The sequence below is a fragment of the Camelus bactrianus genome, chromosome 4 (genome assembly GCF_048773025.1).
Source record: "Camelus bactrianus isolate YW-2024 breed Bactrian camel chromosome 4, ASM4877302v1, whole genome shotgun sequence".
Classification (NCBI taxonomy): Eukaryota; Metazoa; Chordata; class Mammalia; order Artiodactyla; family Camelidae; genus Camelus; species Camelus bactrianus.
The window spans coordinates 20,887,550-20,904,344 of NC_133542.1; the positions used below are offsets into that span (position 1 = coordinate 20,887,550).

Sequence of the window (16,795 nt, forward strand, 5' to 3'; positions counted from 1 at the left end):
AGATTGTCTGTCTATTTTTATTTTTCCTATATTTTTGGTGACAAAGCCTCAGGATCTAACAGAATGTTTGTTTTGCTAGGAGCTCTTGTAAGGAGGCAAAGGTTTAGGATGTTCCAAGCCCCCTGGCTAGACACCATGTTATTCTCAACCCATTAATAATAGTCGAGTGAGTTAAAAAATAGTTCCCAAGTGAGTAAATCAGGTAAGGAAACAAATTCACTCATCTGTATAGGTTTAGGCATCCTGATTTATCACAATTGCTTTCAGAAGTTTTCAGAGAGGCACTTTACAATTTCTTTCCTCTAATAGTCCAAATAGCTGGAATAGACCAGAATCTTTTACAAGATTCTGGCCCTTAAAAATTTAATCATACCATCCCTATATACTTTAAAAGTATCAAACATTATAATCCCTAAATTAATTTATTATGCTTACTAGTCTACCTGTTTATTTTTTTGTTGAAGAAATAAAAATGAAAAGACATTAAGAGGATCCCTAGGCGACAGAAAGCAACTTATGTCCAGAAATATCACCCCAAACTCCAAGACCTTTAACTTTGAGGTGCTTAGCCTGAAGTATTCATCTCATATTTTTATTAGTGTTGAGGAACAAGATTACATATTATTTACCTAAACAATTTTGAAAAAGTATATGCTCTGTGACCCAATGACTAATTTGTTTAAAGGATAAAATTTTCCATATTAGTGAATAAGCATACTATTTGCCACTCTGATTGAGATGATAAATTTTAAAAGTGAAAATTCTATTTGTTTATAGCATAAAAACGAGAAGCAAAGAATCTGATTTAACATGCAGTTTAAACTAAAAGGATGTATAACCTAACTCCTTAGTTTCCTGCATTGATACTAGTCCGCGTCATGTAACTGTCACTAAATAGAACAAAAGGTGATAACATACATATTTAGTAACCCAAACATGTTAGATAGTCTAGAAGTTGTAAATGCTGACACAATTCCCATCTATATTTAAATCATACACATGTATATAAATAACAGGCAAAGGGAGAAAAACTATTAAAACTTACATAAATGGCCACAGCATGCTCAGAGGAAGAAAATACACTAGCTTATTTTTATTTCTCTTAATGGGTGCTTCTCTTCTAGAGGAGCCCTCTAGATTATCTGGTAGGTAGTTTTGGGTAGGAGACTAATGATTTGTTACAGAGACCTTGAGGAAAATATGACTCACCTTATTCTTGTGCTCAAAAATCTTTTTTCTCTCTTCACCTTTGTCTCCCTTCCTCATTCCCCTCATCCTACCACTGAGGGTAACTGTTTTTATCTTTTCAGACAATGAAATGAATATTATGATATAAATCAACTTACTAAATGGGAGAAGGGAAAGGAAATAGGACAGTGAAAAAGAAGGTAGAAAGGAGAACTATGAGAAGAGGACGGAAGAAACAGAAACTCGATCAGAAACAGTAAATTAAGAAAACCTAACTCTTAAAAAAGTAAACTTAGTAGAATCAGAGAAACTATTAACGTAATATTTTTTTATTTCAACTCCCCCATATCTTAAAGCTAAGCCTGATTATTATTTGGAAATGATAAAATTCATTTATGTTCGTTATATTTGAAAAAGATTTGCAAATCTTAATTTGTAAGTAAACAATTTCATCTCGTTGTTGCAAGGACTACTGGATTACTCAAATTTATTTTAAAATACCTGGAAAAATACATGTGGAAGAAAAATAAAGACAACTACTAAGTAAAATGCTCTAGGATTAAGGTGAATAATTTGGTGTAAATGAACATTGGAAGTTTGAACAGTAGCATACTGTTTATATATGATAAATAAAGTAATGTGACCATTCCCAAATATAAAAATCCTGAAGTCCACAACTGATACATTTTTGGGTGGTGGGGGAGGGAAGTCTAATAAAAAAAAATCTCTAGTTCAAGAAGTTAAAAACTGCAGTGCTGTAGAAAAATGGAAAAAACCAAATTTGTACTATCAGGGAAACAGTGGCTGAAGAATACTGATGGGGGCTCTCTTCACAAAGGATGATATCATGCTGAGCTCCCCTTTCACCAAAAAGAATGCAATTGAATTTTGTGAATAACATTTAACTTAGACATCAAGATACATTTCCCAACATAAAAAGTTATTGAGTATTGAAAAAATTTTGAGTAAAATGAATAATGTAAGTTTATAGAATCTTTACAGAACCCTTTAAGGATAAGTCCACATTACTCCATGTATAACTGAACTGCACTGTGGGCTTTATAACAAGAGTTTAGCATTGTGGGTTCTGGATTCAAGATTAGCTAGATTTAGCACAAGGAACTATATTTAATATCTTATAAAATAACCTATAATGTAAAAGAACCTGAAAAAGAATATATATGTGTGTGTGTATACATGTATAACTGAATCACTTTGCTGTATGCCTAAAAACATATTAAATCAACTACCCTTCAGTTAAAAAAAAAATTATCTAGATTTGAATTCTAGCACCTGGTAGCTATTTGACTTTAATCCTCAGTTACTTGATCTACAAAATAATAAGGGATAGTAATAATATATCACACAGGGTTGGTGTGGGGCTTAAATATGAGGCAAAATCCCTTTTCCCAGGGGCTGATATACAATAGCTCAAATAAATATTAACCATTATTATTATATGGTTGGTGGAGGTGACTTACATTTGTATCTCAGCTTAAATAATATATTTTTAAAATAATGTGTGAAAATGTAAACACAGATTCTCCCTGGCTTATCATATAATTTTATATTCTTTATTTATGATTATGTTCCAACTGGAAGGACTTCCAAGTTGTATTCTTAGTTCTTCCACATTTTTATACCACTCCAGAACCTACTCAGCCAAATAGTTAAAAATTAAATGTACTAGAATAATCTTTAAATTAAGATAGAAATATATGCTTATAAGGTTAAAAAATACTACAACAATTCAAATAAACATCTATGATTTTTAAATTGCATTATTATAGTAAATGGGATAGTGTTGTACATAAGTCCCCAAAGTTCAATAACTTAATATTTATTGATCATTTTTCATGTGGTAGGCAGGTCTCCTTCAAACTCCATTATCCCTTGTGTTTTCTTACTATTTAATCACTTAAACTGGCTATCTTTATGTATGAACTAATTAAGAGTGACTTGCACAAAATTAATATAATGTCACTAGCTTTTTCGTAAAAAGAATTGTTTCCTGGGGGTATCTGTGAGTGTGTGTGTGTGTATACACGTTCAATATTCTCTAATACTAACACTAATAGTCTAAACTGACAGGAAAGAGATGTTTATTGCAGCTTTATTTACAATGGTGAAATATTTAAACAGCATATGTGATCAACAATGAAAAAATGGTTAAATAAATTATATTACTATTTCCAAAATAGTTGTATGTTGTGATATTGTTTTAATATAATGTGAAGTGAAAGATACTAGGCTCTTCACGGATATGTTAAAATGTATTTAAAAATCTGAAAGGAAATATTCAAAATGTTAATGGTATTTGCCTCTGAGAGATGGAATTACAAAGGTTTTATTTCCTGTGTTTTTATGGGTAACTATCTGTACGTAGATTACCAAAGAAACATTAACTGTAATATCTACTAACTGCAGGCAAAATTTATAATGTAAATAAATACTCAAGGACTTTTGAATTAAGTCCAGTTAAACATACCAATGAAAACTTTATTAACACTACAAGTATCTAAAATAACATCAAAATTAAAATATTACAATGAGAATTACCATTTCAGAATGAGTATCAAATTAAAAATCAGTGAATTTCTTCCCTCCAACCTCCTGCCCCTTGAGAGGCAACTTCTGAAGAACAGAAAGAAAAGGGAGTTCAAACTGAAGAGAAAAAGAGAACAAAAAAATAGAGCAATACAAGGAAAAGCAAGCCAGTTCTCTAAAGCAGGAGATTTGTTTACTTTTTTTTTCCTTTTTGCATCCATGATATTCATAAGCACAACATACTGTCATCATATCCCTCATTATTACAGATAATGATTCTTGGAGTGGATGATCTTGGGGAAAGGTTTATGTGGTTTCAAAAACTATCCCTAATCAAAGTTCAGGGTATGACAAGTTGTCCAAATAGGAATATATAAGTTCTAACTCTCCAAATTTAGTGAAGTCACTGACTAGGGAATTCTGGTTTCAGCTAGAGTTCATATAGAGGAGTTATGAGAAACAAATTTGTCTCACTGATGTCTTCTTATCTTAGAATAAACATCACTGACATCATTTCATTATGGAGAGTCATTTTTTTATCCTTAACCTAGAAACCTGCTCCAGCTATATTCCCATACATCCTGCTGCTATTAGAATATATATCATTCTTACACCTCCTATTTACTGTCTGCTATCAACAAGATTTTAAGCTCTGAGAGGTGAAGTGTAAAGGCGGTAAAAAGGTCATCTATGTAGACAAGTGGGTTAAGAGATACCAGGCTGTGGAAGCAAGTGCAAAGACCTTGAGGTTGCAGAACCCTTGGTATGTTGAGTGAGAAAAAGTTAAATGTGGCTGAAGTGGAGGGACCAAGGAGAAGAGAAGGCAAGGATGAGACCAGAGAGGTAATGCAGAGCCAGATCGTGTAGTCTCACAGATTATAGTAAGAACTTAGGCTTCTACTAAATGAGACAGGAAACCAATGGAAGGAGTTGAAGAGAGGAGTGACTTGATTTGACTTACGAAGTTTCAGCAAGAACATCCTGGCATCTATGCTGAGAATGAACTCAAACGGAGTAAGGTCAGGAGCAAAGAATCAAAGTGGGAAACTCTTGTAATCATTCAGGTAATACAAGTTAGTGGTCACAGCAGGGGTGGTGAGAAGTAGTAGGATTCCATACACATGGTGAAGGCAAAACTGACATAGCTTAGTTTCAAACATGTGAAGTTTGAGATGCCCTTTAGGCATCCAAGTTAAGAGATGCTGAGTACGCAATTAGATATACTTTCCTAGAGGTCAAGGAAGACATCCAAAGTAGATAATCAAATTTGGGAGTCAACAGCATATAGATAATATGATTTTGAAAGCCTAGGTGGGAGGATAAAATCACCTATTGTATGAATTTGAACAGAGGAAAAAGAGTGCCTAAGATTATGGCTTGGAACATTTTAACATTTAGAGGACAGGCCAACTAAGGAAGACGAGGTAAAAAAAACAAAAACAAAAACAAAAACCAGAAAAGGAACAGCTAGAAACTGAAGGAAGAAAACCACACAATTGTGATGTGCTGCAAACAAGGAGAAAAAAAAGTGTTTTAAGGGAGAGCGCCATCAACTGTGACAAGTGTTGCTGGTAAGTGAGACAGACTGCATTCTGTCTATGGTATGTGTATCTCTCTAAATAAACTTGCCTTCACTTCAGTATGGCTTGCTCTTGAATTCTTTCCTGTGTAAGACAATAACCTACTCTCTAGCAAGAGAATGATCCAGTAGTGAAAAGTTAATGCTATAGGAGAGATGGGGAACACCTCCTTCTGTAGGCAAGTTTATAATAACAAAAAGTTGGGGAGGGAGTTCTTAGTAATCATCAAATTACACTCTGGTAAATCCACCTGTACTTCATATGTTCCTGTTGGAGGATGAGGAGGAGGAGGAGAGCAAGAGCTATACGTACAGTCATGGAAATATACCCAAGGCATATTATTTGTTAAATGTAACTCTAAAAAAGTAAAAAAATAAATATAGGATAAATTAATTAATATTAAAAAGTCAGATGCCTAGATGTGTGATATGCATGTATGTACACACACAGTATATATTGCATGGAAAAGGGCTGAAGTAACTACTCAGATGATTACCCCTGGGGAGGGGAATGAAATGAACAGGGATGAGTGAAAGGGAACTCAACTCTGTTAGATTAGCATTATCAGTACTTCTCTATCATTTCAATTTCTATAACAACATATTCATGTAATTTTTGTATAATTAAAAAAAGAAGAAGTAATTTTAAAATACTCTGTTTTCCTAGAAGAACTCTAGGATATACTGTCAAATACTAAGAGTGGAACATCTGGGGCAAGGGCTTCAGGCAGGAGAGCAGAAAAATTAATTTTTTTATACAGTCTGTATTATTTGAAAATTTACCACAACAGGCATGTACCACTTTGGTGACAATCACTTTAAATAAAAATGTTTAAGTATTCAGTTGCTTGAAATGATAGTAAATCTATAAAAGTCTTCAGGTAGATTATAAAAAAGATGGCTGCTCTCTGCAGAGACTGTTAAGAATCAACCAAAAAGGAGAATTAAGGCTGAAACAATTTATCTTAAATTTTGGGTTAAGCAAGGCTGTAAAAGGAATCTTAGAATAAAAGACTGAAAAGGGAAATACCAAGGGAAATACTGTCTTTTTCTTTCACCTTACCAAGTTCTTTCTTGCTGAGAAGAGAAATAGAAAAAGTATCAGCACATGAGAGAAAAGAGTTATGAACATTAAAAACAAGCAGCCATAAGTCACATTTTAATATAAATTGTCATGGGTTGGGGAGTTTCAAGCAAAAATTAAGACAGAGGGAGAAATGTTTGAGTTAAATAAATATACAAGTGAAAAAGAGAAAAAAAAATTAAAGTTACTAATAAGGTCCAGTTTCTCAAGTCATTTTAGCGGTGGAGTCTGGTTTAGCAACAAAAGCATAACAAGCAACCCCACTGTATAAAACAAAAAGATAGAGCTGCTTTATTCAAAGTGGAGAGGATAGGCACTGCCCTAATGCTTGGTATCATCCACGTCCTGGGGAAACTTGAAGGGAACACAGAATTTACGTTGAAAAATCACTGTTCCAAAGCATCATTTAAAAACATGTGCTTAAAGTTCACTTAATAGTTATTTACTTCATATTATTTATAGATTTTGAATTTTCATAGTGCTTCTTTAGGAGAAGAGTAAGTTTAAACAGAAAAAAACCCCAAATAACATAGATTTCACTTTTTAACCTCTCTAAGCCTTGGCTGCCTCAGTTACTAAGAGGAAATAACATCAATCTCATATGGTTGACCTATGTAGAAAGTAAATTATTTCTATAAATAACTTAGTACACTACACAAAACATAAAGAATTCAGTAAGTGTTTTTTTAATCACTAGCTATAATTATTGCTGCTGAGTCAGTCAGAATACCTGGTAAACCTTCTTGAGAAGCTCCTAAAACAAGTGTAAAGTAAAATGACTACTAAAAGAAACACAAAAATAAAGAGGGGAAAATCCTTGGAAAATATTGATCCTGAAGACCTCATCAGCATACCTATTTGTGTTTGTGCAGATTTACCAATAAAATAATGCACAAATTTCATAATAAAAGACTGCTTTAGGTCATAAAGTATAAAATTATACTTGACAGCTAAGTTTTCATTATAAAAGGCTGAATAATCCCATTCCCCAAATCCTTCCTGGTTGGGACGCTACAGTCCTAGTGTATTTCATAGTAGTATCGAAACTCCAGTTTATAAAAACAATATCCTACAGGATAAATTTGCATATATATTTTAAACGTTTCAGCTTTAACAGCGCATAAAGAAAATGCACATGATTTTAGATATTATCAGACTGAATCATACTTCATTTTTAATTTTGAAGAAACAACATAAAGAAATGGTGAAATGTGAAAATTTGAATTCTATATATTTATATAAGCTCATACATATAAATTTACATTTTTATGACAGAATAAAAGCATACTTTTTGATATGATATACTCTCAGCTGTATGAACATTTTCCTGGTTCCTCAGCACTTTCTGTGTGTCCATATTCAGAACCTGAAGTTGCTGGATCAGTTCTGCTTGCTGTGCTGTATGTGCACTGTTCTGTTTATAAAGATTCTGCAGCTCCTGCAACTCTTTCCTGTGCAAAGCAAGCAATAAATAGGGAGAAGCATGAATAAAGATCATCTCAGTTAAATAACTGTGTTCATCTAAGGTTATAGATTGGCTTCGAATTTTTTCATCTATTATTTTTTACTGCAGCAAACATATTAATAAGAGAAATAACATACAAAGTATTTAATATTTATCACATACACCTAGAAAGTACTGATAGTACTACTATGACTTTCAAAGCCAAATACTTATCAATTTTCTTTTATAGCTTGATATTAATAAAAATCCTAGATATACAGACATAGTACCACCTTCTTACTGAAATTAAGTTATACTTCAGTTCCATGAATTGATGAGCACTGATGCCAACAATACTTAGCAGACAGTTCTGAACACAGGGTAACTCAACCTTTAATTTTATATTATATGGAACTATTTATAAGCATTAAAAAGAATCCCAAAAGGCAAATTAACTTTTCAAGCCAAAGTTTCTTAAATCACTAAAGTTCCTTAAAGCAACCTGGGTTGGGATCCCTGTGATTCCTCTAATCCAGCTTGAAGGAAATGATGAAGCAAACAAGTCAGAAGGCAAGAGCGCAATACAACGTGAAATCAGTCCTTCCAACCCACCCAGCATGAATGTCGTAAGTAGGAGGACAAATGAATTGTGGTGATGGTACTGATGGCACTAAGGTCTAACAAAACCACACCTCTGGGATAGAGGTTTCCAGATTCCTGTAGTGGTGAATCCTGTGTGATACAGATCACACAAAACTGGAAAATATTTCATAAAATCAATTTGAAGGGAAAAATATTTACAGAGATATATTTCACAGAAATATACTTTATAGTATATTTTGGAGACTGTTTTTGGAAACTATTTTTATATATTTTAGAGACTATTATTTAGTGGAAACTTTACTATAACCTCAATCTAGTGATTCTATCACATAAGATAAAACTTATAAAACAAGAAACAAAAAAGATACGCAGTTCTTGAAGATGGATGTATATTAAGATGGGAGAAATGAGCTCTGCTTTTTCAGAGGTGTAGAATATTAATGTTCTCCAGACACAACAGCAACCCCTGAACTCACACAGATACATGTACATACATCATCTGTCTTAATCCTTTTGATATAACAAAATATCACAGACTAAGTAGTTCACAAAAAAACAGAAATTTATTTCTCATAGTTGGGGAGGCTAGACGTCAAAAATCAGAGTGCCAGCATAGTCAAGTGAGGGCCCTCTTCCAGGTCATAGACTTCATGTTACATCCTCACATGGTGGGAGGCACTAGGGGGCTCTGGGAGGTCTTTTTGACACAAGTACTATTCCCATTCATGTGGGTTCTACCCTTACAACGGAAGCACTTCCCTAAGGGTCCCACCTCCTAATGCCATCACATTTGGCATTAGAATTTCAACCTATGAATTTTGGATGGACACAAACATTCAGACTACAGCACTTTTTCCTGTAATTATGCAAAAAACTGAAACCTGCAGATAATAATAGTCCAAAAATGGGGGAAGGGAAAGAATGGCACAATGCCTGGAGGAAATGTAATACAAGAAAAAGGAGAGAAGAGACCTATAGTAATGATGCTTGCTGAGTACTGCTATTTTTTAAGAATAACGCTGGCATGAATTATCAAAGGAGATCAGCAAAAGACATAGAATAAAATTCCATCAGCATAATAGTCAAGACACGTTAGCCAGGAGAACTAAGTAAATGTTGCATTTAGAAAGGGGACATGGTGAAAATACAACATATCATCATCTAATACAATGCAAAACACAGAAAACATATTTCTTTTGCAATGCTAGAAGATATTATTTCTTAAAGAGAGGGCCAGAACCAGTAATTGGCTTGGATTTAAGGGTCATTTAGAACAAAATATATCTTTAATCAGAACAAATACACTGGAGTTGGGAGGTGCTCATAATATGAGACACTTGGGAATTAAAAATCAACCAAGGGAAAAGCATATTCTTTACTCTCATCTTCTGCTGTTTTCTGAGCATAATCTCATCTCAGTGAGTGGAATGGAAGCATAATTTTATACTATGTAGGTATGTTTCTTTCTATGTGTCTCCTCACAGCACTCTTTGAAAACTAGATGAGATGAAATGTACAACGTCATAAATATGAAAGTGGAACTTGACCAGTATCAAAAGTAAACAACAAACTAGGCTTTGGAAACTCACACATCTGGACCACTGGAAAACACTGAATTTGTGTAGACTTTTCTTCACTTGAAAATGAGTAAAGAAAAAGAAACAGGACTTATTTAAAAGGAGGAGTACTTAGAATTAAGAAAAAAGAAATTTCCTTGTGCATATTCAGAAGGAAAGTATACCTCAGTAGGAGTTACTGAAGGAATTATAGGAATATAATTATAGTTATAGAAATTATATTCCTATAATTTCTAGACCTAAGTAAGGTCTCGAAAATGTAAGTAACAAAAATCAGTTTGCCTCTCTGAGTTATCTCAATAGAAAGCAAAGATGTGGAGATAATAAAAACTTCTATGAAGGTAGGGACTTTTTTGCTCATTGCTATAAAGAGAGCACCTAGCATAGTTCCTATAGCCTATTAAATATTTATTGTTATATTAGATACACCTTATATACCTTTTCAGATTCAGTGTCACCTGCCACTCTCAGTCCCATGCTCTGCCTCATACTATTAACTACCACTTCAGCCTATAATATTTATACAGCTCATGGTTCTATCACTTGAGGTCAACCAGCTGCATGCCTAGCACATTTGTCTCCTTGTACCACTTCCAGATTAGGATACAATACACAGCGATGGTATATGTTATTTCAGTTATTGTATTCTTCATCTATCTTTAGTTGTTTCTTACATTTTCTAAATCTTTGTTCTAACTCTTTGTTAAAAACTTCTAACTTCCTGCTCTGTGTATCCATTCTCTTCCTGGTTCTTTGATCATCTTTATGATCATCACACTGAACTCCTTCTCAGGTAGAGTGCCTATCTCTACTTCACTTAGTTCTTCTTCTGGGGTTTTTTCTTGTTCCTTTGTCTGAAACATATTCCTTTGCTACCTCATTTTATCTAAGTTACTACTTGCATTTTTATGTATGTGGTAGGTTAGTTACGTTTCTTGACCTTGGAGAAGTGCCCTCTGTAGGAGGTGTCTTATGTGTCCCAGCAGTGCACTCCCCTCTTGTCACCCAAGCTATATGCTCCAGGGTTTCACCCTAAGAGGGCTGGGTGAGTCCTATTGTGATGGGCTGCCTATGTGGGTGGTCTGGCAGGCTCTTAATCTGGGTGGTTGTCAGGTTTTGCATTGTGCAAATGCTGCTGGCTGCTGTTTAGCAAGGCCTGGTCACGAGGTAACTGATTGCAGAACCCTACGGGGCCCTCGGGGCTAGTGCTGGCTCACTGATAGGCAGAGTCAGGGTCCCAAAGACTTTGGGGCTATTGCCCACCCACTGGCGGTAAAGCCAGATCATGGCAGTCTACTGGCAGTCACAGATGGTTCCTGGAGCCTGACTGCAGGGCCTAGCAATCCCAGAGCCTGTTTCAGATTGTTGGGACTAGGTGGGTATGAGGTCCAGGGTGTCGTGAAGGTTGCATTGGTCTCCTCGTATGCCGGGCTAGGGCCCACCTGGTCCCAGGGTAGGGTCTGGCTTGAGTTGTGAGATCGTAGTTATCTTGCTTCCAATGTCTGCCCGTTGGTAGATGAGGCTGGTCTAGAGGCTTGGTATGGCTTCCTGATGGAAGGTTTCTGTCCACTGGTGAGTGGAGCTGGGTCTTGGCCCTATGGTGGGCTGGGCTATGTCTAGGGGCAAGCCCAGAGGCAGCTGTGGCCTCCTTACTCTTTAGGCAGCCTGTCTGCTAATGGGTGGAGATGTTAGTTAAACCCAAAAACCCAATTAAGTTTTTGGCCTGAGGTGTCCAGCACTGTCACCTGCAGGCTGTTGAATGGGCCAGGTCTTGGAGCTAATGATCCAATACATTAGCTGCCACAGTAGCAATGTTCATGCAGCTAAATGTTCCCCAATATATTCTCCATCAGCGTCTATGTCCCCAGGATGAGCTGCAGCTGTCCCTTCCCTCTCCAGTAGACTCTCCAAGACGAGCAGGTAAGCCCTGGCTAGGCCCCTATCAAATTATTTCTTCTGCTCTGTGTCGCAGTATGTGTGAGACTTCACTTCAAGAGTGAAGTTTCTACTTGCCCTAGTCCTGTGAGGCTCCTTCAATTAAGCCCCACTGGCCTTTAAAGCCAAATTCTCTGCAGGCTTGTCTTCCCGGTGCCGGACCCCCAGGCTGGGGAGCCTGCCATGGGGCTCAGAACTCTTGCTCCTGTGGGAGAACCTCTGTACTATATTCTCCAGTTTGTGGGTTGCCCACCTGGAGGGGTATGGAATTTGATTATATCACAAGTCCACCTCTCACTGGTCTCGCTGTGGTTCCCTCTTTATTTCTTTAGCTGTAGAACATCTTTTCTGGTAGGTTCTGGTCTTTTTCACTGATGGCTGTTGTAAAGATAGTTGTGATTTTGGGGTGCTTGTGCGAGGAAGTGAATTTAGGGTCTTTTTACTATGCCATCTTGGCCATAGTGAAAATGCAGTTGAATTTTATACACTGACCTCATATCTACCAAATGTGCTAAACCCACTTTTTAATTTAAACACTATTTCAATAAATTATTTTTGAGTTTTCTATGTTAATTTATCATACTGTAGGCAAATAATTAGGTCTTTTTCCTTCATTTCCAGTTATGCCTTTTTTTATTCTTACCTGACCATATACTTAATATTTCTATGTGCTAGACATTACTTTGCAAAACTGTAGACATAATTTGAGAACAGAACTGTTTTATCATCCTCAAGAGATAATTTACACTTGCTTCTTCTAAGTGCTTGGGAACACCAGCAATCCAGATGCATTAATCCAACTTCAGGATTCTGACTTTCATGATATTCCTAATCAAAATTATGACTGCTCTGTCTTGACCTTTCCTTTTTTCTTTTCTTTTCTTTTCTTTTCTTTTTCCTTTCCTTTCCTTTCTTTCTTTCCTCTTTCTTTCTTTCTTTCTTTCTTTCTTTCTTTCTTTCTTTCTTTCTTTCTTTCTTTTTCTTTCTTTCTTTCTTCTTGCTTTCTTTCTATCTTTCTTTCTCTTTCTTTCTTTCTCTTTCTTTCTTTCTGTCTTTCTGTCTTTTCTGTCTTTTTCTTCCTTCCTTCCTTCCCTCCCTCCCTCTCTTTCTTTCTTTTTCTTTCTTTGTGGGAGATTCACAACTAATTTCTAAGAAAAATTCTCAACTCAACTGACAATAGCCTACCTTCTCAATGGAAGGTACATTATTCACTTAGACCACACTCCATGTAATTATAGAATTATTTAGTTAGACAACCTAACTGGTTAGCAATTTTTATGCAAATTCTAAGTCTATATTGAGATGTTTGTATACATTTTATATATATATGTATATATACACACACACACACTTATTTATTTATACTCCAACTCAAGGTAAAAATTTTAAGAAATAGTTCACAACAATATTCCATAGCACAATGGGTGACGTGGATTAAATATTCAATAAATATGCAAATAATTAGGAATTCAAAGAAATAAACCCACAAAGAAATAAAGTCAGGTCAACGCCATCATTTATCAACAAGGAAAAGTGCATAAGAAGTATCTAAACCACTTTTCCTATATTTATGATTTATGTGTCTTTTGTACCATATACAGGTTCAATAAAGTAATGCTGGTATATCATAATGACTACACATATCCCCATGTAAGAAATAAAAATGAAACACAGGCAACATGTAGTATATTCAACAGGTAACTCTTGTTCTAAAAACTTCAGGAAAAACACTGAAGGCATCTCAACTACTACCCTATAATGAGGGTTTGAGTCAAAGTCCTCTGCCCCAATCTTCCAACTTTGTGCTATTTCCTCTGAATCCTTATAATCAAACTCTTGAAATTATACACAGTCCATTCTTTTAGCATCTTGTAAGAAAATGTCCACCTATGGACATTACTGCCTTACTTACTGTAGCTTATAGCCCTTACCTTATACTAAATTCAAGTACACAAATGCAGGGGCAAAATTCAGTAGAAAATATAATTATTCAAATTTCATTCATATAACACTGCACTGTATCCTAGAATGAATCCCATATTCCATCCAATAGTTTAGCTCCATCATACTCTAAAATGGAAAAGTCTTGTTGGAATATTTCATTGCAATTACAGTTGCCATATTTTAAGAATATTGATGATACAAACACTGACAAAATGGAATGTATTCAGAAAGGTAACCCAAAACAATATAACATCTGTAAAATATATACATAAACACTCCGAGAAATAGAAGTAGTTAATAATTATATATCAATAAAAAATGTTAAAAAAATAAAAAAAACACGTTTGTTCAAGTAAAAAAAAGTAGTTAATAAACTAATGAAAAAGAAAATTATTAATAAAGTTATCTTCTATTATTTGAAGGTCTGAATTACAGAACAGAGATTAGAGTGTCTCAGATTCTCTAGATAAGGAACCAACATAAATGGGTGGATATTGCAAAAACGTAAATTTCAACTAAATATATGAAACAGTGTACAAATTTAAACAATATGAATTTTTTTTAAATCCTAAAAAGTACTGAAAAACTTAAAAACTAAAAGCATCAAGCAAAGATTAAAAGCTTTTTTATTGGGTAAAAGCTAGGAATAAATGATAATTTTAAGATTTCTTCTAGAACTAAGATTCTATTACTATTCAGAATTACTTTTCTGACTTCATCAAACTATTGGCTTAAAAAAAATTATACCATGAGTAAATAAGTCAACCACTATATATCTGTAAAGTTTACACTTTTCTTTACCCCTATGGGTATGTGACACAATGGATTTTTGCTTTAAAATATATATATATATATATATATATATATATATATATATATATATTAATCTGTTACTCAAACAAAAATTCTGCCCTGATATATAAATCTTGCAATACACTAAATACATATATAAATAAATATTTAAGTCTTTACATTTATATATGTCACAATTATATATGATGTTAATTATAATTATATATCATATGTAAACACAACATTTATATACAGTATATTACATATATATATGACATATTTATATGGGTAGCACCAGAGAATGAAAGTGTGCTTATACAGGTATGTGATAAATTTTAATTGTATGATTTATTTTAAATAGCTTAAGTGTAAAAGTTTATATACATACATACATATGTTTATATATGTATAACATATGTATGTATATGTATATATATTTATGATTTATTCAAACACTATTTTCTGATAAAGATAATTATAATATAATACATAGTTTAAGATCTTTCAAGTACTTCCACTTTATGAGTAGTATTACAAAAGTAAGTATTTTGATATAGAAAAAAAATTTCACAAACTAAAACTATTTAGAACATACCAAAATAAAAAGTCAAAACTGGATTACTCTTTATTGTTCATTATAATAATAATAAATATTATATATATAACACACAGGTAGGAATTTTAGAAACAAACAAATGAATGCATCGTCCTTGTTAAAAATTGAAACAAAAAATGTAGAATAGATAAACAAGACTGTACTGTGTAGCACAGGGAAATATATACAGGATCTTGTGGTGGCTCACAGCAAAAGAGAATGTGACAATGAATATATGTATGTTCATGTATAAGTGAAAAATTGTGCTCTACACTGGAATTTGACACAACATTGTAAAACGACTATAACTCAATAAAAAAGGGGGCAGGGGGTGGGAAGGGATAGACTGGGATTTCAAAATTGTAGAATAGATAAAAAAGATTATACTGTATAGCACAGGGAAATATATACAAGATCTTATGGTAGCTCACAGAAAAAAAAATGTGACAATGAATATATATATGTTCATGTATAACTTGAAAATTGTGCTCTACACTGGAATTTGATACAACATTGTAAAATGATTATAAATCAATAAAAAATGTTAAAAAAAAAACAGACTGAGAACTGAAAGGAACAATAAAAGATGCTTCCTGCTTGAAAAAAAAGAAATCTTTGAGCACACTTTTCCCAATTCTGTGAAACTCCCGATTTTCCCAGTTTGTTTCCCAAATTTGTTTGTTCGTTTGTTTATTTATTTATTTGTTTATTTATTTATTTATTTATTTATTTTGAGTTATAGTCAGATTACATTGTTGTGTCAATTTCTGGTGTACAGCACAATTTTTCAGTCATACATGAATATACAATTCCAGGTAATTTCAATGCACAAACATAAGTACTTACAGAAGACATACTGTTGTCATTTTGGGGTGCTGATAATAAACAAAAATGCTGACATTCTGACTAAGGACATTTCTATAATGTTAAATTAATGATTGAGTATACTTGCCTGACCAAAGTGATATCCATTTCCTTTTGGATAAGTTCAGTCTGTTTATTATTCAACTGTAATGATAGAGCATTATATTTACTCTGTGACACTTCAATTTCTTTCTTTGCTTCCATTAAACTGTCTTCAAAGGCCTACAAGAAGAGTACTTTTATCACAATCAAATATAATAAATATCAAATAAATAAAGTTAATAGTCTGTTATATTTAACTGAATAATGTACAAAATGACAGTGAAAACTTGGTAGGGTTTTAAATTATACTTTCTTGTTTTCATTAAATTATAAAATTTTTAGTACAATCAGCAACTTTCACACCAGTCATAGGTTACTTTTTTCAGAAACTGTAAAACTATCATGACTTCCTGGTGAAAGTTAAGAATCTAAAACAAATAAACTTGAAAACCTATATAGAAATGTACTTATTAAAATTATAAAAAGGAAAGTATTGTACAATAAAAAAGTTGTTAATTACATGAACAAAAAATGAGCTCATTTATTTCAACATTAATCAGGACGAATGGCAGATATTTTAGTATTTCCTGCATTATTTAAA

The 16,795-nt window shown here is 33.6% G+C and overlaps 1 protein-coding gene across 1 annotated transcript in view; it reads right to left on the reverse strand.

Annotated features, from left to right (window-relative positions):
- The window catches only part of CNTLN (centlein), a 247,919-nt gene that overhangs the window by 166,924 nt on the left and 64,200 nt on the right, over nt 1–16,795 (reverse strand). Inside the window, exons 6-7 of the mRNA XM_010946034.3 lie at nt 16,241–16,374; nt 7,687–7,849 (exon numbers count right to left, since the gene is read on the reverse strand). Coding sequence (XP_010944336.1) covers nt 7,687–7,849; nt 16,241–16,374 — 297 coding nt within the window. The remainder of the gene's footprint in view (nt 1–7,686; nt 7,850–16,240; nt 16,375–16,795) is intronic.